Source organism: Physella acuta, unplaced genomic scaffold (assembly GCF_028476545.2).
Source record: "Physella acuta isolate Inbredline_101_S28 unplaced genomic scaffold, ASM2847654v3 ptg000566l, whole genome shotgun sequence".
NCBI lineage: Eukaryota > Metazoa > Mollusca > Gastropoda > Physidae > Physella > Physella acuta.
Window position 1 is genome coordinate 507569 of NW_026732085.1, and position 22432 is coordinate 530000.

The 22432-nt window shown below is 38.9% G+C and overlaps 2 protein-coding genes across 7 annotated transcripts in view; both read left to right on the forward strand.

Moving 5' to 3' along the window:
• Positions 1-1884: 1884 nt before the first annotated feature.
• LOC131946640 (beta-1,3-glucan-binding protein-like) lies at positions 1885-11165 on the forward strand. The gene is made up of 13 exons (XM_059307580.1): positions 1885-2005; positions 3794-3923; positions 4403-4483; positions 5290-5418; positions 6006-6130; positions 6657-6731; positions 6982-7048; positions 7828-7995; positions 8263-8340; positions 8456-8552; positions 9186-9251; positions 9806-9932; positions 10920-11165. The coding sequence occupies exons 2-13, from the start codon at positions 3812-3814 to the stop codon at positions 11130-11132; spliced, it is 1338 nt and encodes a 445-aa protein (XP_059163563.1). The 5' UTR covers positions 1885-2005; positions 3794-3811; the 3' UTR covers positions 11133-11165.
• Positions 11166-11812: 647 nt separating this feature from the next.
• The window catches only part of LOC131946621 (beta-1,3-glucan-binding protein-like), a 23264-nt gene continuing 12644 nt past the window's right edge, over positions 11813-22432 (forward strand). Inside the window, exons 1-2 of one of the 6 annotated variants that reach the window (XM_059307545.1) lie at positions 11813-11829; positions 14461-14566. In XM_059307545.1, coding sequence (XP_059163528.1) covers positions 14467-14566 — 100 coding nt within the window. In that variant the 5' untranslated portion in view covers positions 11813-11829; positions 14461-14466. Of the gene's footprint in view, positions 11830-14023; positions 14115-14140; positions 14309-14337; positions 14356-14460; positions 14567-22432 lie in introns of those variants that run through there. The other 5 variants (XM_059307542.1, XM_059307543.1, XM_059307540.1 and 2 more) reach the window with 5 other exon arrangements.

The following is a 22432-nucleotide window of genomic DNA, read 5'->3' on the forward strand; positions in this document are numbered from 1 at the left end:
AGCAAGAAAATCTACGCCGCTGTCGAAATAAAATTAAACGACAATAACTATGTACTAATTACAACATTGAAAACAACTGTGAGTTTGTTCATGTTTATCCTTTCTTGAGTTATTTGAGTAGAACTTAAGTTTATAAAATATCCTTTATCATGGGGTGGGGGAGGTAGAACATTCTAAAAAACCGTGCGCTACAGTTATGACATAATAACTGTTTGTTGATTTTTATACATCCACCAGATATAAAAATAAAACTCACTCATTATGTACTCTCGCACTACCCCACCCACCCCTTCATCTGTTTTTTTTTGCATCATGTTTTTCACCCGACGTTTATTTTATTTAATTTTTATTTTTTTTTACATTTTGTTAATTTATATACTCTTTTTTTCCATTTTAAACAATTTTTTTCATTTAAATTTTTAGCTGAAATAGTTTCTTAATTATTTTTTTTTTATTTTCAATAAAAATATTTAACAAAGCTGCATCCGTGTATATACACACTACCAATAATTTAACATTAAAACGTTAAAAAGTGGTTTATGTTTCATAACAAAAAACTACAACTGATGGTATATTGGAGCTATTTAATGACACTCACTTAACTCATTTATGAAACTCTCTGCAAGGTGGGAAAATCAACTGGGGTGGCATTTTAGGGGTTGAAACGGATTAATGGCATTTCAATTAAATTCAATGGAGAAAATTGCTTGGAGATACGAGCAATTTGACATACAAGCAATGTTACGGAATTAAACTCGTGTCTCGGGGTACCACTGTACTTTAATTAAGATGTTCAAACGATTAAGCTTTATCTGAGAAACAGTAGTTTTAATTACACCAAACACTATTTTCAAGACTAAACGTGTCTAATTTAATGTTTTTCCCCATCAAACATTGTGGGAGAAAAAATTCAGTTCAAGTCTAAATTAGCTTACATTTATCTGATAAAAATAAAATATTTTTTTCTTTTAAATCAAAACCGTGTTTCAGAAAAACGCAATCAAAAGTCTCCAGCAAAAAATAATTGTGTCTACAACTACAAGTACTGCAAGTTCCATGTCTTGAAACTAGGCCTTGTTCCGTGAGAGAGCTCGTGTTTGGCAACATATTTTATCCGATTATTTTTGGCAGAAATGTTTTTTTAAATAAATATAATTAAAGTAATATTTAGAATTATTTTTTTAAAGTTTGGATTTCTAGTTTTGATGGGGGGGGGGGGGTATTTGCTAGCAAATTACGCTACTGAGATTAACTAAACTTGTAAAATTTTGGCTTATAAATTCGTGGATTTAAGAAGTTTGACCAGCGAATAACATTTGATATTTACTAAGAAATTTAACAAAGTAAAGTAGTCTGATTGCATGCTCTATAAATTTTAACTTTAAACAGGGTAAAATAACTTTAATACGTGGAATATAAATGTTAACATAAACAAAGTAAAATAACTTGATCGCATGGACTATAAATGTTAACTTAAACAGAGTAAAGTAACTTGATTGCATGCTCTATAAATGTTAACTTATATAAACTATTCATATATATAACTATTCATGTTACAGCGATGGTTTTAAATATTGGGTTGAGATTGAAGTAGAAATGTAAACTGGATCTGACATTTGTGAAATATACTGAGACTAAATTAAATTCTCAACTTGCCACATTTTGAAATGTACTAAGTTTAAAATCTTAACTGGTCACGACATTTTGAATGTACTGGGATTAAATTAAAATCTTTACTGGACACACCATTTTTAAAATGTACTAAGATTAAATTAAATTTTAACCGGTAAAGACATTTTGAAAAGTTCTACGATTTAAAAAAATCTCAACTGGTCACGACATTTAGAAGTACTTGTCAGAGATCAATTAGTACTCAAGAACCGGCGTCCTTATCTGCCAACAGCAGAAGTAGAGCAACAGGTATGGGGCAGGCGTCGTTCTGGTATAGGCAGACGTCACTTGTAGTTTGTCGTTTGGTGGGACAGTCACCAGAACATTTCGTTTGGTGAGTTCTTCCGCTTCGTATGTGGTGACCTTTTTGTGTTTAGTTGAATGTGGTTATACTAGCTGTTTAATATTATGTTAATAGTGTGTGATTATACTAGCTGTTTAATATTTTGTTAATAGTGTGTGATTATACTAGCTGTTTAATATTATACTAGGCATGCTGCCCAGCTTCGCTTAGGCTTTCGAAAACATTGAGAATTTGCATGCTTAATTAATTCGCCCGAGGGTCGGTCTACGACCTCAAGAGTTATGAAGAGGTTTAATCCGTGGACATTTTTTTTCGATTTATAGCTCATATAAGGTACCGGTCAGTCGAGGTCAGTTTTGACCCCCTCATCGTAGACTTTTCGGCCAACCGGCCCCCGTGTTCTGTCGCCCCAAGGCAAGATCCTGCCAAATTTGAAGCGCCTGCGGCGCCGGGAAGTGCCCTATCGGACACCCGACAATTTAGATCTAGATCTAGATTCCTAAAAGAATTTTTTTTTAAGTTTAGCCCGAGCATAATAAAAATAAATACATTAACCAAGTTGACTTGGTGTGTCTCGAACCCGCACCACCTGCGTGGTTTAATGTACACTAACATCTTCGCTATTTAGGCAGATGACGTCAATAGTTAATGTATAAGCAATAGTGACGTCACAGTTTTATGCGTTCTTTTTCACATATATTAATGCTTTTCCGGTTGCATAAATAATACTGTTTCTCTACATTCGAATACGCCTTAAATTTTTATTTTTCTTCTTTAAATAAAATTGTGGTTATACATTTAAAACATCTAACATATTATTTTCAACAAAAGTCCGTAAAAAATTCTCGATATATCGCTGCCGATTCTGACGTGATGTCCGGCGAAAATTTTTTGCGGACAGAGAAAGAGAGAGAGAGAGAGAGAGATGTGCGCACACTGGGCTTTTATAAATTAGGATTAATAGTGTGTAATTATATAAATGTTTTTGGTATGCTAGGAGTACGTGTTTATGCTAGTTGTATGATTATATTGATAGTGTATTATTATACTATCGTTTTTGATGTACTAAAAGTAGCCTAAGTGATTATGCTTGGAGTATGAGATTGTACTATGTAATTATACTACACTAAGTCAAGGGCTATATTATTTGCGCAAGTCTTGGTTAGACTTGGTCAGATTTATTTTAGCTGCAGTTGTTAGTTTTTGTTGGTTGCCATTTTATCTGTAGCTGTTGGTAGAATTTGTTGTGTGCCATATTGTCTGTAGTTGTTGGTACAAATTATTTGTTGCGTGCCATTTTATCTGTAGTTGTTGGTACATTATTTGTTGGGTGCCATTTTTCGGGTAGTATTCTGAGGAATAGAATGTGCTGTGCAACTCTTGTGTCTACTGAAATTTCACTGAAACGAAATATTAGTGACGTTTTCGAATATCGTTATACGTTTAGTATAATCGGACAGTGCTTTTTCTAGACATTAATCTCCGGTGCGGGGGGGGGGGGGAGGACCAGAAATTCTTGTGGGGCGTACTCAAATTTTCGGGAATGGGGGGAAGGTTGGACACTTATAGAGTATATATTTTGTATATAATATTCTATTTCACTTTGCGGGGGGGGGGGGGGGGGGGTACATGCTTACGGCCATCGCCTCCCCCCCCAACCAACAGATGCATGAAAGAAACGCTGCAACCGGTTCTTCCTGTATTAGCTTTCTTGGCTTATGTTTTATCTTCCCTTTCCACTCTTATAAATTAAGGTAGTTAAAATATGTAAACAATTTTAAAATCTTTAACTTGAACTCTGCACTGGCCATCCAACAGGTTCTGGCATTGAGAAAAATGTTGTTTTTGATTGGTTTACTTGTTGCTGCTGGAGCAGTAGCAGCTGACGTGGGATCTGCCCACGTGATCATAAAGAACAGCCCACCGATTCTGTCTTTCAAACTCTCAGGTAGGTAGACGAAAACTTGACCATTATTAAACACTCCGTTTTTTTTTCTACGTTTAAAAAATTGTAAGAATTATAAAAGGAGAATGTAAAGAGGTGGAGTGAATTGGTGAATTGTTGAAAACAGCTATAAAAAAAAACAAAATACAACAACGATATTTTGACCATTAGTCTTTGTCAGTTGCTGAATATATGAGATTGAGACATTATTTGCTGGTTTTTCTTGTTGTTGATGTTTGTCCGTGTGTGTATGTGGGTGTTAAATTTCTAGATGCAAGTTTCGTTTTTTTACCTCAGTGTTGGTTGTTATACTAATTGGAAACTTAGCATCCTTCTTGATCAGTAAAAATATTTTTTCGGAAAACAAGTCTTTTATGTTTCAGAATAGACATGAACTTAACATTGTGAATGTAAGGTTGCAATAAATATAGCAGCTGGAACAATTTTTTTTAAACTTAAAGGATTTTTTTTCTTCTTCAAAGGTGGTGCAAGCGATGTCAATGACGTCACTTTTCATTACGTCATCAAGCACGTGGCCTACCAAGGACGCGGTGTTTCAACAAGTGAGTTGAATGTCAATGAGGCTAAATATGGTGGGGTGTGTGTGTGTGTGGGGGGGGGGGGGTGTGATTGGGTAATCGAGATTGTCGGTGCGAATATAAAAGATGGAGCATAATTATTCAATTGATTCATCTGATTCAATTGCCGCGGAGGAAATGTGTACACAGTACCTCAGGTCTACATTTCTCGCCAACTTATGCAGGGATTCCATTAGAGCTGAGTGGTGTTAGAGTTGCCCTGACGATAAAAAATCAGACTTCTTGTATACAGATTTTCAAACCTATGGCCCCCTATGTTGATCCCCATGTTAATCAATGGCACTGTGTATGCCCTCCACTCTTCATCTTTTCTACTGCAGCTAGCCTAGAATCTAGAGTTCTTGCCGTAAGCGTACCCTTAAGATCACAGTAATTATAGGCCGATTTAGTTGGGGAAAAAATTGGAAACATTTTGCTTGTTAAGGTTCGCTTGAAGCAAAAACAAATGTACTCCCGCCCTTCTAAGGTAGTGTGTCAGTCATCGTTTTTTTTTCTGGAGAAAGTGGTGTTTTGCACATTAAAAAAATCTCCGACAAAATCATTTAACACCGACGACATATACAAAGCTCAAATACAGAAATCAGCTAAGGTCTGGAATAGGGCTGGTAAGTAGGTCACCAACCAGTTCTATGACTCATGGTAGGTTTTATTGAGCCGTAGAACTGGTTGGTGACCTACTTACCAGCCCTTTTTCTTATGAGTAATATTCAATACAGTAAATCTATTTATGTTAAACACACAGTAAGATACTTTTTTTTTTCTCTGTGTAGCCGAAGGTTGGGTGTTCCAGGTTCGTGACGTCAGTCTAGACGGCGCCGACGCCATCACCGCCTATGCTGTTCTCTACGACAGCAACGGCAACATCCTGGAGACGACGCAGCGGTCGACACTCACTCTACGTAAGTTTTACAGCAGGGGTGGAGGGGGGGGGGGAGTTGGGGTGGGTGACAGTTACATTAGCACTGAGATAGGGATACTAATGGCTTAGAAAAAACACCACACTGTGTAATTTCAAACTTGAACAGTATTTCATGGTATCGATGTAAACGCGAATAGTAACCCTACATGAAAATTTAACACTAATTCTAAACCTAAAACGAACTGAAAGCTAAATTCGTATTGCGACATAGTTATTCAGCTCAATGGATATTTGTGATATATTAGTGCCACATTATTGCCGGGAGATGATGCTCGGCAACAGGGGACAGCAACCCAACCAGGAGAGACAACTCCAAAATTAAACAACTTCTGCCTTGTAGTTTGTTCTTGGTTGGACAAAGGCTCTGGAAGCAAACGCAAAAAGAAAAGCAGGCTGAAATCGGAGTCATCGGTCTATAACCAGTTGACACGTAATACTTAATGGTATTGGAGGAAATCACGTCCAACATTACCACAAGACCACATGACGTCCTCTAACTACCCGAGTACTGACGGTATTGTACACGACCTTGAACTTGCTCACCCTTCCCTTCTCGTCTGCTGCCAGACTCTCAAGGACCTGTTGCTCAGCTGTCGTCTGGTCGTCGTCTGCGGGCCGTGATATTCAGGGACGACTTCAACTCGTTCGACCGTTCCAAGTGGACCCACGAGGTGTCTATGTTCGGGGGCTATGTAAGTAGACTTTGTTCTCCGGTGGGGGGGGGGGGGGGGGGGGGGAAAGGCACTTGAAACTTTCGGTTGGGGGGGGGGAGGCGGACTTAAATTTCCGTGGGGGCGGACGGTGGACACTGGTAAAAGTATATATTCCGTATATAAATTCTATTTCATTCGTGGGAGGCGTGGGGTGTGGGGGGGGGGGGGACGTAGACATGCTTCGGGGAGGATGCCCCCCCCCCACACCCCTACTAGATTCCTGAAAAAAAAACACTGGACCATGTCCTAATAAGTCAGTATCCACCATCACATCTTCCAGTGCATAAAAAAATATCTTTTAATTAATACATCACTTTAAAAAATTTCACTATAAATTTCAGCTTCATAAATTTTAATGTATACTTCAGATAAAGAAATTAGATCGAAAGAACTGTTATTGTGATGTTAATAATTTTATTCATTTCAATTTTTTTACCCCCGAAAAGTTTGATTCTAATATAACAATGCAATACCCCCCTCCCCAACCATTTCTCCCTCTCCCCAGAACGGAGAGTTCCAGGTCTACACCAACGACCACAAAAATGTCTACATTAAAGACGGACATCTCTATCTGATGCCGGTAAGTGACGTCATACTACGGCTTTCATTCATCCGTTTATCATCATCGTATAATTTTTAATTTAAAAGTCCAATCATTTTTTTTGTTTTGTTTATCCAAACATGATTCTCTTTATGTTTTAACATTAAAAAGCGGTACTTTATTAAATTTAAATAATTTTTATTCAGGTGACGACGAGTGGTCAAAACGCAATTTTTAGGGATAATATATTTTAAAATAAAACTATTTTTTCCGTGTGTCATTTTTTCAGATACCAACAGTCAGTGACACCAGATTCGACGAGAACTTTCTACACAACGGACACATGGACATGCAAAGTGAGTGGTTGTCATAGATAGTTTGTTGGTCACAGCTTATGTGTCGAAGTATGGTGGACTTGCAGAGGCGTAGCGAGGGGGGGGGGGGGGACACATATGTCCCCGGGCGCCGACCTTAGGGGGAGGGGGGCGCCAAAATGGGTTGGAAAAACAAATTGAAAGGTTTGAGGGGGGGGGTGCAAATGAAAAGTTCGAGGGGGGAGGTGCAAATCGAAAATTTGAGGGGGGGGGGGGGGTGCAAATCAAAAGTTTGAAGTTTGAGGGGGGTGTGCAAATCAAAAGTTCGAGGGGGGTGCAAATTGAAAGTTTGTCCCCGGGCGCCGGGAAGGGTCGCGCTACGCCTCTGTGGACTTGATCTGTGGGTCGTGTGTATGTGTGTGTGTGTTTTGGTCGATTTTATTGCTGTTTTACAGGCTTTTTCTAAAGTCACTATGTCCGTTTATTTGTCTGTAAGTTTGTGATAAATATAACTAAACTTTTGATCTAATTCCAAGACAGCGACTTCCATATACATGTGTTCCTGATTACAACGCAAAAATATCCAATTTTCAATCTAATCAAATATTAAATTAGCCATTAAAAAATTATCTGACACATTTTATAAATCTATATACTTTATAAGTTTATTATTGTTACAGTTTTTTTTAAATTTGTTGTATTTATTACAAGTGTAAGAATTCAATGAGGATTCCGAATTATTTTTTTTTAATGTATCGGCAAATAAGCGGTTCTGACACTAAAAACAGTTTTAGTCAGAGAGTTGTCTGCCTTTGTTCCAGCACTGTTTGGCGTCTGCACGGAGAGCGGCAACAACGGTTGTACCAGGGACGGCAGGAACGGTTTCCTACCCCCCATCATGTCCGGCAAGGTCGAGAGCATCCCCACCCTGCGGTACGGCACTGTCGAAGTCCGGGCCAGGATTCCCCGTGGTGACTGGTTGTGGCCAGGTAACTGCTCGCGTTTAATGTCATGTTTGTTGGCATTTTTTGTAGAAGTGGGTTGCCAGGAAGGTTTTCGTTTTTTTTTTTTTTTGTAATTTAGAAAAAATAAAATTTAAACTTTTTTTAATAACATACTGTATATTATTACTCTATTTGGTTGACAGATTACTCTAAGTTATTTGACTGCTACAGGTATAAAAAAATATTTTCAATTTAAATCAACTGACTTATAGTCTATATCTAGTTCTACTATTTCGTAAAATTTACTTTCAGCTATTTGGATGCTCCCTAAAAACGATCACTACGGACAATGGCCTCGTTCTGGCGAGATTGATATTATGGAATCAATAGGTGAGGGCATAGACTAAAAATAGTATCTGTACAAAATCTCTAACCTTTTTAGTACCCTGTAAGAGAGCAGTTTGGCGCATGCGCATTAACCTTGTGACGTATCGTCTCGACTTAGGTAACGCGGGAGACATTGGCGTTGGCACCGTGACCAGCACGCTCCACTGGGGGCCGTCTGCTGACCAGAACAGGTTTTCTTTGACTCACGGAGAAAAGTAAGTCAAGGTCATCTGATCTTCGGTTTCTATCCGCAACGTTATGGTAACATCCCTCCCCCCCCACTCCAAAGCAATTTAGGCTAAAAGCTTCATTTTTTTGAGTAATTTCCGATAACCGGAAACGGTATTTACTCTACTTCTGGTTTCTCAAAAGCCGAAACCTTAAGTACCCTTTAATTTAAGAGGACGTTATTTCATATATACGTATTACTTTATATGCATAGGTTGGTTTCTTTCAACTTTTCTATAACCGGAAGTGGTACTTTACTTTATTTCCTTATGAACACGATAACTTGATTTCTGTTTCAGTTAGGTAGAGGAAATTTCACACAATGATATTACATCTTATTCTCTTGTTTCTTTCAAATTTTGAGTGATTTCCGGTGACCAAAAGTAGTCCTTAATGCTATTTGCGATTTCTCATGAAACCAAAAGAATTTGATAATTTTATGTCGTTCTTTTTAACAAAAAATAGAAAGTTTTTGTCACAAACTTTTACTGGAAGTTCCACCCCAACCCTTATCGTTATATGAGAATATGCGAGAAAATTAATGGGGAAAGTTTATTTTTTAAAACGTTTTGTTAGAAGTACTCATTAAACATGACATTTTGTTTTGTTTTTTTCTCAAGGAAAAATGCCAACTGGCACACTAACTACCATGTGTGGAGACTGGAGTGGACCCACGATCACATTATGTACGTTTGTTTTAAACAAGTTTTTATTTGTTGTAATATCTGTCTGAATCGAGCGTGTAACCAAGATTACTATGCACTGTTTTTTTAAAGTATACGAAATTTCATATATACGTACTAGATCCTTTACTTGGTATTTCTTATTTTTTGAGCGACTTACGGTAACGTGAATTTGGTACTTTATTTCCTGTTTCTTCAATACCTTTTAAGTTCATATGGAACAGAATAATTAAATTAAATTTCGCCTCTATGTGTTTCCTAAAAAAAAAAAAGATTAGTTTTTGTCAGAAACTGACCTGCCCAATTCTATAGTCCAATTCCACTGGAGGTACCCTCCCAGCCCGTAATGGCTTAATGATAATGGTATATGGTGTATGCGAATGCACAAGGAAGTTTAGGGGAGTTTACTCCAGCTTTATGTATTTTCTTTAACCTAAATCTTCATCTATTTTACGTATGCCAACAAAAAAAATAATTTAGGCAGTAAAAAAATGTACTTAACTTAAAATATCACATGTCAAAATAATATTTAGATCTATATATTTTTTCTGTTGTAGAACTTTCATCGACAACCAGCAGATCATGAGCGTGACGCCCCCTGCCGGCGGGTTCTGGCAGAAGGGAGGCTTCTCTGGAAGCAACCTCTGGGCGTCTGGCAGCAAAATGGCGCCCTTCGACCAAGAGGTATAAGGAACTTTTTTATTTGTGTTGACATTGTTTGGCCTGTGTGGACAAAAATCATAGTTAATTAATCAAATAATCAACAGAATAATCATTAATGTAATATTACAGTTAATAATGTAATAGCTAAATAGTTGTTTTGACATTTTCACGTGAATTTTTTTTTAAGTTTCATGTTTTTGGCCGGTTTTTTTGTTGTTGACAATTTTACATCACGCTTTTGACAGTTTCACGATTTTTTATATTTTTTTTTTACTTTTTTATAAGATGTTTGACAAATTCACGTTGTTATTTTTACCTTTTTACATGTGGTTCTTGACAGTTTCACATTATCTTTTCGACCATTTGTACCTGATGTTTTTAATGTTATTTTTGCCAGTTTCCTTTTTTTTGACCGCTTTTCGTGATGTTTTTTGACAGTTCCTCGTTATTTTTACAAGTTTTAACCTGGTTTTTGACAGTTTCGCGTTATTTTACATCATGTTTTTGACAGTACGTTACTTTTTTGCCAGTTTTACAGAATGTTTTTGACAGTTTTACGTTATTATTGCCAGTTTTAACTTGGTTTTTGACAGTTTCGCGTTATTCTACATCAAGTTTTGGACAGTACGTTACTTTTTTGCCAGTTTTACAGAATGTTTTTGACAGTTTTACGTTATTATTGCCAGTTTTAACTTGGTTTTTGACAGTTTCGCGTTATTCTACATCTTGTTTTGGATAATACGTTGTTTTTTTTTCCTAGTTTTACACGATGTTTTTGACAGTTTCACGTTATTTTTGCCAGTTTTACATGATATTTTTGATAGTGTCACGTTATTTTCGCCAGTTTTAACTTAGTTTTTGACAGTGTCACGTTATTTTCGCCAGTTTTAACTTAGTTTTTGACAGTGTCACGTTATTTTCGCCAGTTTTAACTTAGTTTTTGACAGTGTCACGTTATTTTCGCCAGTTTTAACTTAGTTTTTGACAGTGTCACGTTATTTTCGCCAGTTTTACATGATGTTCAACGTGGCTGTCGGCGGTACCAGTGGTTTCTTCCCAGACGGCAACCACTACGGTGGCGTCACCAAACCCTGGAGCAACAGCCAGCCCCAGCCCGTGGCCGCCGAAAACTTCTGGAAAGCTCATGGCGCCTGGCAGCCGACTTGGCAGGGTGAAAACGCCGCCCTCATCATCGACTACATCCAGTTTACTAGTTTGTAATGTGGGACGGGAAATTAAAATGTTATGACAATTTTTTTTTCTTTTTGTATTTCAATGTGTTTTTGTATGTTTTTGTTGACGCTTATTTTACATGTTATGAGCATTCGCTTTTTTATTTAATTAAGTCGTCAAGTTTATAAAATTAGTTCGGTTTAACATGTCGCAAAATGAAACTTAAATTAAGCAGCAGTTTAAAGTTAGACAGGGCGCCTACGTATAAATCGATGAAAAAGTTAATTAAATGATTTATCAAGAATCGTTTGAGACAGAAGTGTAGCTAAGTGAGGGATGAGGGCGGGTGGGGCGGCTGCTTTGGGCCCTGCCCTAGCGGGGGTGGGGGGGGGGTAGGGCGCCAAATAGGGTAGAAAAATAACTTGTGTGATACGGAAAAAAACTATTTTTAAACAGTGGGAGGAGTAGGGCGATCTTTCGTCAAAATGAGTAAATATATAAATATGGAGGGGGGAGTAGGGGCGCAAAATTGTTAGTTCGAAATGGGTTGCCACGCCTCTGGTTTGAGAATGATGACGTAGACGTATGTACCTGACGACTAAATGGGTTAAACCTTAACCCGTTGTACCGGTTTGTCCGGCTCTTCATATTGACGTCACACGTACGTCGCAATGTAAACATCCGGTGCGTGGTAGTTATATAAAAAAAGACGTTCTGCGCTGTTGAAAGTTGCGGTGATGTGTAGGTAGGAATAATGCGTGTTGCATGCTAAGTAAATACAGGCGTTTTAATACCATTGGTAGCTCTTGTCCTTCGGTTCTCACCAGGCATATCTTCCACCCCAATGAACGCGGGGTAAACTCGTACCCCACCGTCCAGTACTCAGCTTAACCGTAGGGGTATAAAACGTTTCCTCTATTTGGAGAAAGATAGTGTTTAACGCGTATTTTGTGTGCACGTCATTCTAAAAGTCTTATACAAGGATATATGTATTTTACAAAAAGGACTGTGCGGCCACACAACCTCCTCTCAGCTTAGAGGGAACATCGGTTGCAAGCCCGTTTACCAAAAAGGGGCCGGGCACAGTCATGGCGCTCAGGGGAGTCTCCCGATTTAGGTCAGGATAACCTTAGGAGTCCGTAGGCAGCTGCTGAAGGCAGAGTCACTCCTGACTCCTACACCAAAGGCGCACATGAACGATCACGTATATAGGTAGTTGATCGGTGTTCAAAGACTGATGCAAAATGCTGGGGCCTCCTTAGGCTCATGAATGAGATAATCTCATAATATATCATGATTAATTATCATGATAATATCATGAGATAATCTTTCGGGCGGTATGGGCAGTAGGGTAGGTGAAGTAGAGTTCGCCGGTTTCCGTGACCTCGGTATATCAGGGAATGATGTCGTCAGCCCATTGCCTCGCTGCCTTTACTTTCGCTATGGGTGTCAGGTACCCATTAGAGCTGGGTCTCCGGACTCAAGGCTTTCGGGCTAACAGTCGTGCTTTGCTACCTTCCGACCATGTTGTCCCCTAAAGTCTAGTGTAGCCCTAGTCTAATGACATCGCGGTGTTCAGACTAGCAAAGGTGAGTTAAAAACAAATTTAAAAAGTCCATGGCAGTGTTTTTAAATTTATACGTGATCGCAAAAGCTTAATTGTGTGTTTTGTATGGCATCTATACAAGTTTGATGTCGGGATTTGTTATTTAACTAAACTATTTTGTAAGAAAACATTAGCCCAAACAAATTTGGTGCCTTGTGGTCGCTGCACAGTTACAAAAATAAATATAATAAGGACTAACATAGTTCATTATAAGCTGTTGCAGGATAGATCATTATAAGCTGTTGCAGGATAGATCATTATAAGCTGTTGCAGGATAGATCATTATAAGCTGTTGCAGGATAGATCATTATAAGCTGTTGCAGGATAGATCATTATAAGCTGTTGCAGGATAGATCATTATAAGCTGTTGCAGGATAGATCATTATAAGCTGTTGCAGGATAGATCATTATAAGCTGTTGCAGGATAGATCATTATAAGCTGTTGCAGGATAGATCATTATAAGCTGTTGCAGGATAGATCATTATAAGCTGTTGCAGGATAGATCATTATAAGCTGTTGCAGGATAGATCATTATAAGCTGTTGCAGGATATATCATTATAAGCTGTTGCAGGATATATCATTATAAGATGTTGCAGGATATATCATTATAAGCTGTTGCAGGATATATCATTATAAGCTGTTGCAGGATATATCATTATAAGCTGTTGCAGGATATATCATTATAAGCTGTTGCAGGATATATCATAAGCTGTTGCAGGATATATCATTATAAGCTGTTGCAGGATATATCATTATAAGCTGTTGCAGGATATATCATTATAAGCTGTTGCAGGATATATCATTATAAGCTGTTGCAGGATATATCATTATAAGCTGTTGCAGGATATATCATAAGCTGTTGCAGGATATATCATTATAAGCTGTTGCAGGATATATCATTATAAGCTGTTGCAGGATATATCATTATAAGCTGTTGCAGGATATATCATTATGAGCTGTTGCAGGATAGATTATTATAAGCTGTTGCAGGATATATCATTATAAGCTGTGGGACATAAGAAAGGATGAGTAAATCTGATGAGACAGTTTGTATCAGCCAGTGACTTGTCTAGAGTATGTAAGGATGTAAAGACACACACACACACATACACACATATGTTATATAGTAGTGTCCGATACACGGCACACATCAACCCTCTGCTACATGGCAGTGTCACAGACGTTCAGTGCCCCATACAAAACACACCAGCTTGCTGTCACTAGTTACATATATTCCAGCCCAACAGCCTTCGCCTTATCAGCAGATCGCCATCTTGGTTCTGTCCGCACACATTGTAGATATACAACATTGGTTGTTTTTTTTTTTTTTTTTTTTTTACAATCATTGTTAACACTTTTTTCTTTTAATATGTCGCACAAGGACAGACTTAGAAAGGGGAGACAAAACGGTGGGTAGGGGAGGTAATAAATGGTGTTTAAAGTACTTAAACTTAAATCACTGGATGAGGCGACTAGCGATAATAATCGAACACTTGTCCGCCCTGATACCGGATATTGTTCTCTTGTCAATAAAAACATTATTTTAATCAGTTTATGTAGAGACACCTAGCGGATCTCGCAAACTATTGAATTGATAAATATCCGGTATTTTAAATGTGAGATTGTTATTATTTTAACTTAATCATTCTATGTCTCGTAAATAGTATGTTTTAGTACATAACCAAAAAAATATACACAGCAAAGATAATCAAAATCAGTTAATTGGAAAAATAAATGTGTTTATTTTGTTAAATTTTTTTACTTTTAGTTGAAAATGCTGTTGTATCTTCTGTTATCGTTGACGGTGTGTGCCGTTGGAGCTGTGGATTTGACCATCAGGTATAACCCACCTGTAGTATCACTCACCTTACCAGGTAAGTTAAGTTCGGTTACATTTTTTAAATGTAATCTACACCTATTTTGTACTGCTGATCATTTGTATTTATCTTTGAGTAAGCCAGGGAAGTAAGGTTACATTATTAATGCATGTGTAATCTACACCCCTTTTGTACTTCAGATCATTTGTATTTATCGTTGAGTAAGATGTTACACAGTGGCGTCGCTAGGTCGGGTGTCACCCCGTGCAGCACTTCGTGGTGTCACCCCCCCCCCCTCAAGAAACAAAGTATATATATATATATATATATATATATATATATATATATATATATATATATATATATATATATATATATATATATATATATATATATATATATATATCTGTCTGTCTCTCTCTCTCTCTCTCTCTCTCTGTGTGTGTCAGCCTACATAGGCCTGTAATTTAAATATATGCTACATACGCTTATATGTATGTGTATAAGCTTTAATCACTGCAGAATTAATAGTAACAATGTTTGTCTATAATCTGTTAATAATACAGTTGGATGTAGCATTGGTTTCTCTATAGTATGTTTTCGTCATTGTGTCACCCCCAGAGTCTTATAATAATTGTCCATTTGTACTTCAAAAACTATTTAACTTTTATAAATCATTAATGGATCTGGCAAAAAAGCATTTTTTTCTGTACATTTTCCAATTGTTTGCCAATTGTTTGCCTTGGTGTCACACCCCTAAATGGTGTCACCCGGCGCAGTTCGCACCCCCCCCCCTCCGCCCTCGCTACGCCTATGATGCTACTACCAACACTAATCATGATACATCCACAACATCCACTTGTCTCATAACTAAACATTCTGCTTCGTCTAGGAAAAGGAAGATAATAAACCGGGAGAGATCTCCCCTAAACTTTCTCGAATATTCTTATATAACTTTGAATATAGACAGACAGACAGACACACAGACATACGGACAAGATTGCAAAATTATGTTTTTCCGTATCAATGAGGTGTAAAACGTCGAGATTTGTAAAAATCTCTATTTTTTTTGGACGATTACAATACTTTCTCTATACTTCGTATATACGAGAAAGTAAAAATGAAAACAGAATTTTAACATTTAGGTTATTCAATGTTCTATGTGAGATAAGCACGCGAATTAATATATATATATATATATATATATATATATATATATATATATATATATATCTATATCTAATATATAAAGCTCAGTTCTGTATGTAATGCATGTTTGTCGTTGACACTTCTATGGATTTAAGTGTTAGATTTTTTATCGTGCTCATAGTCTAAATGTACGAGTCAAAAAATTACCATTGAAAGTCTTTAAAAACAATTTTCACTCTATTTACTTAGAAGAATAATTTTCAATTATGAACACGACATAAAATTTTTAAAAAGAGTATCGACGTTTATAAAATTTCTAAAATTGTGTCGGAAATGTATTGACTGCACAGTTACTTCCCTTTAATAAAAAAATTTCTTAAGAAGAAAGAATTTACATTTTATTACTTTGTTTTTGGTGTTAAGAAAAAAATAATAATTACATAATTAGCGGGGATTGATTAAGTGCAATGTCGTTAGGTATTTTTAACACTGCCTTTTATTTATTCTATACACTGAACATACTGTTCAATATTTTTTTTTTTAAATCAATAACATTTAATAAGCCAGGTCCTACAAATCCTATATGTTTATTTCTTTCCATTTACGGATAAGCTTGGAGTATTATCATTTTTGTTCACTAAATTGAAACAGGCGCGTCCGCCGGCGCCCTTGCACGGTTCGATTTGGCACCCTGGGCTATCATGTGAGCGCTATGCTGCATAGTTTTGTTTTTAACAGTGCGATAGACTATGGGTAAGAAAGGTTACTATAGACTTTAAGTGAATCAAATCCGGGCGTCCTCCGGCACCCCGACAGGGTGCTATTTGGCGCCCCGGGCCTTCCGGTGTACGCTATGGTATATACGTTCGCGTGAGTTCAAAAGACTATGAATAAGTTATGTACTATAGTCGTTTACTAAGTTCAATCAGGCGGTGACGTCATGGTGCGTCCTCTGGCGCCCAGACAGGGTGCTATTTGGGGTCCCGGGCCTCCCGTGTTCGGTTTCGCGCCTACGTTCATTAAAGTGAGTGCAAAAGACTATGAATAAGTTGGGGTACTATAGTCGTTTATTAAGCTGAAACAGGCGATTCCGCCCCGGGCTAGACTCTGAGCACTGTGCGTTTATGTTCGCGTTAGTGTTTTCTTTGTGTTTAGGTTGGGTTTGCGTTAGTGGTTGCGTTTTGATTTGGTTCGTTTTTGTTCTTTCTTTTTTCGTTTTCGTTTGTGTTTTATCTTCTTTGCGTTTGTGTTTGTATTTGTGTTTGTGGTTGGTTTTGCGTTTGTATTTGGTTTGTTTTCGTTTGTTTTTTTCGTTTGTGTTTTTTTCTTTGGGTTTGTGGTTGGTTTTGCATTTGGATTTGGTTTGTTTTCGTTTGCTTTTTCGTTTGTTTTTTTTCTTTGTGTTCGTATTGGTGTTTGTGGTTGTGGTTGGGTTAGTTGTTAGGTTTTTGTTTTCGTTTGTATTTGTAATTGTGTTAGCTTTATGTTTGCGTTTTGTTGTTTTGGTTTGGGTTTGGGTGTGCAATGCCGGGTTTATGATGATTACTAAACACACAGGTAATGGTTTTTCACAGAAGCCAGAGCAGGGCCTGGCCGGGACGGCTAGTATATATATTAATATATATATATATATATATATATATATATATATATATATATATATATATATATATATATATATATATATATATATATATATATATATATATATATATGTGACGAGCGAACATTTATCCTGCCGACAACGCCAATTGTAACGAGCCAACAGTTACCATGCTCGCAACGCCACATGTAATGAGACCTAATTGCCTGTAGTGCCACGTGTTAACGAGTTTAACCACTCATTCTAGACAACATTGACCACAGTATAGATACTCAAGATGCAGGTTCGCTATTGATCCTTTATTACATGAATCAAGAAATGCTTCATAATAACACAATAAATCAACAGGAATGCTTCTCAATAATAGTCTGAATCAACTGACCCCTAACAGTCCTTCACTAGGCTTCATATAACTGAATCCACATGTCTATAATCCTCCTTAACACAATACGGCTAACCCGTTCTATAACCGACTTGACATAGTCACACAGACTGACTGATCTAAGCGAGCGATGAAGGAGGTAAGAGCCTCGAAACGGGAAGAGAGAGGACGAGTTCTGCCGTCCCCTCCTATTTATGCCTTGAAATCGTAGTCGTACTTGTCTCCATTTCCGTAATCGATACTTGTAATCGATGTATCCGAATACTAATGTCGCAGTTTCTGACGTACCGTCCGATTCACTAAAACATCTGCGTCCCATCCATCAAAGTTGACAGCTCGTCTGAAACTTCTCGTACCGTTTCCCAAAATAGCACGCGTTGGCTTTGAGATTGTTATCAGACCGATCCAATAAGCCACCTGTTATGGTTGCGTCAGATTTCATACTGCGTCGCGGCTTCTCGTTCGTTATCATTTGTAACTGGTAGTTAGGCCTACCCCAGTTACATCCACCCCTGCTTTTTTTGTGTGTTTTCAACCACAAACAACGCCTGGCAGGTGCACTCCTCCAAAGTCAATCGCACAGTCGTAAAAAAAAAAAAATTTATTGTTCCACTCACTGTCCACGACGTTCCATTCGTATACGATTGCCAGTTATACCTATTTCACATATCAACTGTGTCTACATCATCTTCCTGAGACACAAAACAGTTCTAGAATTCACATCCACCCTTTCCATTTGGTGCCTTCACCAGTTCACTTCTATAGCTCTTTGAACAGTCTGTTTTCATACCAGCGCGACCATGAAAGAATTGATGGTTGCTGACAAAAAATTTCGTATTCCTTCTGTTCCTTAAACTTCTCCGCGGACCACTTATCTGATGGTCTACTGTCTCTCTGCTTCTGGAGGGACCGGGATCCTCATTGTTGCCGGTATCCTCCCCTTGCGTATCGCGGTTGTTCTGTTGATGGTGATATGGTTCCGGAATGGGTATGTGAATTTCCGTTATAACTTCCGGTTCCCTAATTGTCTTGGGTTTCTCTGTGTGTAACTGCTCTTCTTGCCTATTCCAATATTTCTTTAATTGAGCAATATTCGCCCACCGATCCGGTTTGGCGTGATCGATGGGTCTTATCTTAAAGGGGCCACCTGCTGCTTTAGGCATCTCCACGACTTGCCATATCTCCTGTCCCCAGAGATCGTGGATTTTGTTTCTGCCTAACGGGTGGCTACGCAGTAATACCCTGTCATTCAGTTTGAGTGGCGGGTCCTTCGTCTGTATCGGCGGTTCCCTTCGCCGAGATTCATGTTCTAGTCTTTCCTGTACTACCCTGTACATTTCTCTAATTCTTCTCATATGTTCATTCACATATTCCAGTGCGGTGTATGAGCCAGTCATACTCTCCCTTTTTCCTAGGAACAAATCAAGAGGGAGTCGAGCCTCTCGTCCGAACAGCAACATGTATGGCGTAAAGCCGGTTGTGGCATGGGGTGTGCAGTTGTATAGATATACCAACTCTGGGAGAAAATCAGGCCAACGTTTTTTCTGTTCAGGTTCTAGCGTACGCAGCAAATCATGCATGCTGCGGTTGAACCGTTCACACTGTCCGTTTCCCTTCGGATTAAATGTGGTTGTTCTAGATTTGTTGATCCCGTAGTGGCTGCACAGTTGGTTAATTACTTCTGACTCGAAAGCCCTTCCTTGGTCAGAGTGTAATTGTCTTGGTATGCCATATTTGATGAACCAATGTTCTAATAAGACCTTTGCCACTGTTTTGGCAGTCTGATCTCGTGTGGGCACCGCCACAGTCCATTTGGTGAATACATCAGTCATTACCAACACATGTTCCGTCCCATCCGATGATTGCTCCAACGACGTAAAGTCCATAGCCACAATCTCTAGTGGTTTTGTCGCCAGTAGGTGTCCTGATGGCTGTCTCATTTTGACAACTGGCATTTTCGCATGCTGACACCTCACACAAGCCTCACAATGGCGTTTGACCTCCATTTCCATATTGGGCCAGTAACACCTCCGTCGTAATATTTTGTGCGTCCTGTCCTGACCTTGGTGTCCTGCCCTGTCATGTGCCAACCTTAGCACTTCTTCTCGTAATTGTCCCGGCACCACCACCTGGTGTATTGTGCCATCAATTTGGTCATGAATTCTCCGCATGAGAACACCATCCTTTATACTGAGACGGTTCCACTGACTCAGTATTTTCTTTGTTTCTCGACCAAATTGTTCTCTTTCCCTTCTTCCTGGGAATTTTTGTTCCTGGACGTATTTCAATAGCGGTTGTAAGCCACTATCCGTTCTCTGGGCATCTCTTATCTTTTTGTGATTAAGGCAATTAAAATCACTACTGTCCATATGTTCGGGCTCTGTGGATATGTGCTCCACCCCGGTCTGCCCGTTCTGCATCACTTGTACCCCATGAGGGATATCTGTTGACGCTCTGACCTCACATATTCCTGTCAGTGTTTCTTCCTCATCACCCGGTCTCTCGTAAGGATTCCTTGATAACGCGTCAGCATTACCATTGGACTGCCCTGGGCGATATTTTCTCTCCAGGTCAAAGAGTGCCAATTCTGCTGCCCATCGCTGTTCGATGGATCCCAACTTTGCTGTAATTTGAAGTTCTTTTTCAATATCTGATAATTTTTCTAGTTTGCCAACACTGTTCTGTTGTCCACTATTTTTATTTACTTCTTCCGATAACAGACACTCTAAAGATGAACATTTCTCCTGTGCTTTTAATTTGCATGAACTTTTCCTATCCAGTTTCCTGGTTAGACTTTGAATTCCTTTATTAAGTCTACCAATTTTCTTCTTATCATCATTTTTCTCTACCAACAAATTGTTCACTTGAAACTTTTCAACATTCAAGTTCATTTCACAGTTCATTTTTTTCATTAGTTGTGTTTTGCCTTTCTTTTTCTCCTTACTGTGTTTCTTTGTCATTTTGTTTACTAAGTCATTACCTCGCCGCTCTGTAGTCTTGACCTGCCGTACAGAGAGCGATCGTTTCACCGGACAGTGTTGTGCCATATGTCCGGGTTGTGAACAAGACAGACAAATTGGTCGACCGTCTGCCGTCCATTGGAGTGATGGCTTGGCAGGACGCGGCCGTCCAACCCGTCCCTGTTTTGTACCGTTCTTTTCCTGATTCTCAGCTGTTGACCTGCTTTCCAACCACTTCAAGCGTTGGTCAACCTTCTCTAGGTGGGCCAACAGTTGAGCCATCATGGTCTCCATCGTGTCGGCCCCTGTGGGTGGGGATTGTCTCTGTTCAGGCACAGAGACTTTGTCCACCGAACAGTTCGATTGGTCCTCATCCTCGGACCTGCGGATCGCTGAGTTCCTGACCTGAAGGAAGGTCAACTGCGGGTCTTTGTGGACCTCCTCCCTCAACTCTCTTCTTAGGATCGGGGTTGCTAGCCCCTCGATGAACTGGTCCCTCAGTAGGCGTACATCAATGTCCGGTATTTTGACCTTTACCGAATCAAAGGCCCTGTTCATCCTGTGTGAGTACTCCATCACACTCTCCGCCATTCTCTGCTTTAAGCCCACGAATCCCGATAGCAGTTGCACTCCCGACCGTCTCTCCCCAAAGGTCTCCATAATCAGATCTAGCACCTTATCTGGATCTGATTGGACGGTCCTATCGTGGCACTTAACCTCTGCCCTAACCGTTTCACCTATACTGCCCATCAGCAGTCTTAATCTTTCCTCTGGTGACATATGTCTCGAGGCCCAGGCCGCTTTGACCTCTTCACTGAACCTGTTGGTTAAAGTTGGATCTCCGTCCCCGTAAAATTTGTTAATATGGGACTCTCTGGGTAGGACTACTATATGGGTCTGCTTCTCGTCCAGAGTAGACATTTTCTTCCTTAAGTACTAAAAAAAAAGAGTTCTTTCTTACCGTGTGTGTATGAAAAATTTTTCCTCGTTCCTCAATTTTCACAGTTCCTGAATGTCCGAATTCACACACACACTAAACACAGTTATGCACAAGGTTGACTATAGGTGCCTTAAACGGCAAGTCTAGTTGAATTCATCCTGATCGCAGCGCCAATTGTGACGAGCGAACATTTATCCTGCCGACAACGCCAATTGTAACGAGCCAACAGTTACCATGCTCGCAACGCCACATGTAATGAGACCTAATTGCCTGTAGTGCCACGTGTTAACGAGTTTAACCACTCATTCTAGACAACATTGACCACAGTATAGATACTCAAGATGCAGGTTCGCTATTGATCCTTTATTACATGAATCAAGAAATGCTTCATAATAACACAATAAATCAACAGGAATGCTTCTCAATAATAGTCTGAATCAACTGACCCCTAACAGTCCTTCACTAGGCTTCATATAACTGAATCCACATGTCTATAATCCTCCTTAACACAATACGGCTAACCCGTTCTATAACCGACTTGACATAGTCACACAGACTGACTGATCTAAGCGAGCGATGAAGGAGGTAAGAGCCTCGAAACGGGAAGAGAGAGGACGAGTTCTGCCGTCCCCTCCTATTTATGCCTTGAAATCGTAGTCGTACTTGTCTCCATTTCCGTAATCGATACTTGTAATCGATGTATCCGAATACTAATGTCGCAGTTTCTGACGTACCGTCCGATTCACTAAAACATCTGCGTCCCATCCATCAAAGTTGACAGCTCGTCTGAAACTTCTCGTACCGTTTCCCAAAATAGCACGCGTTGGCTTTGAGATTGTTATCAGACCGATCCAATAAGCCACCTGTTATGGTTGCGTCAGATTTCATA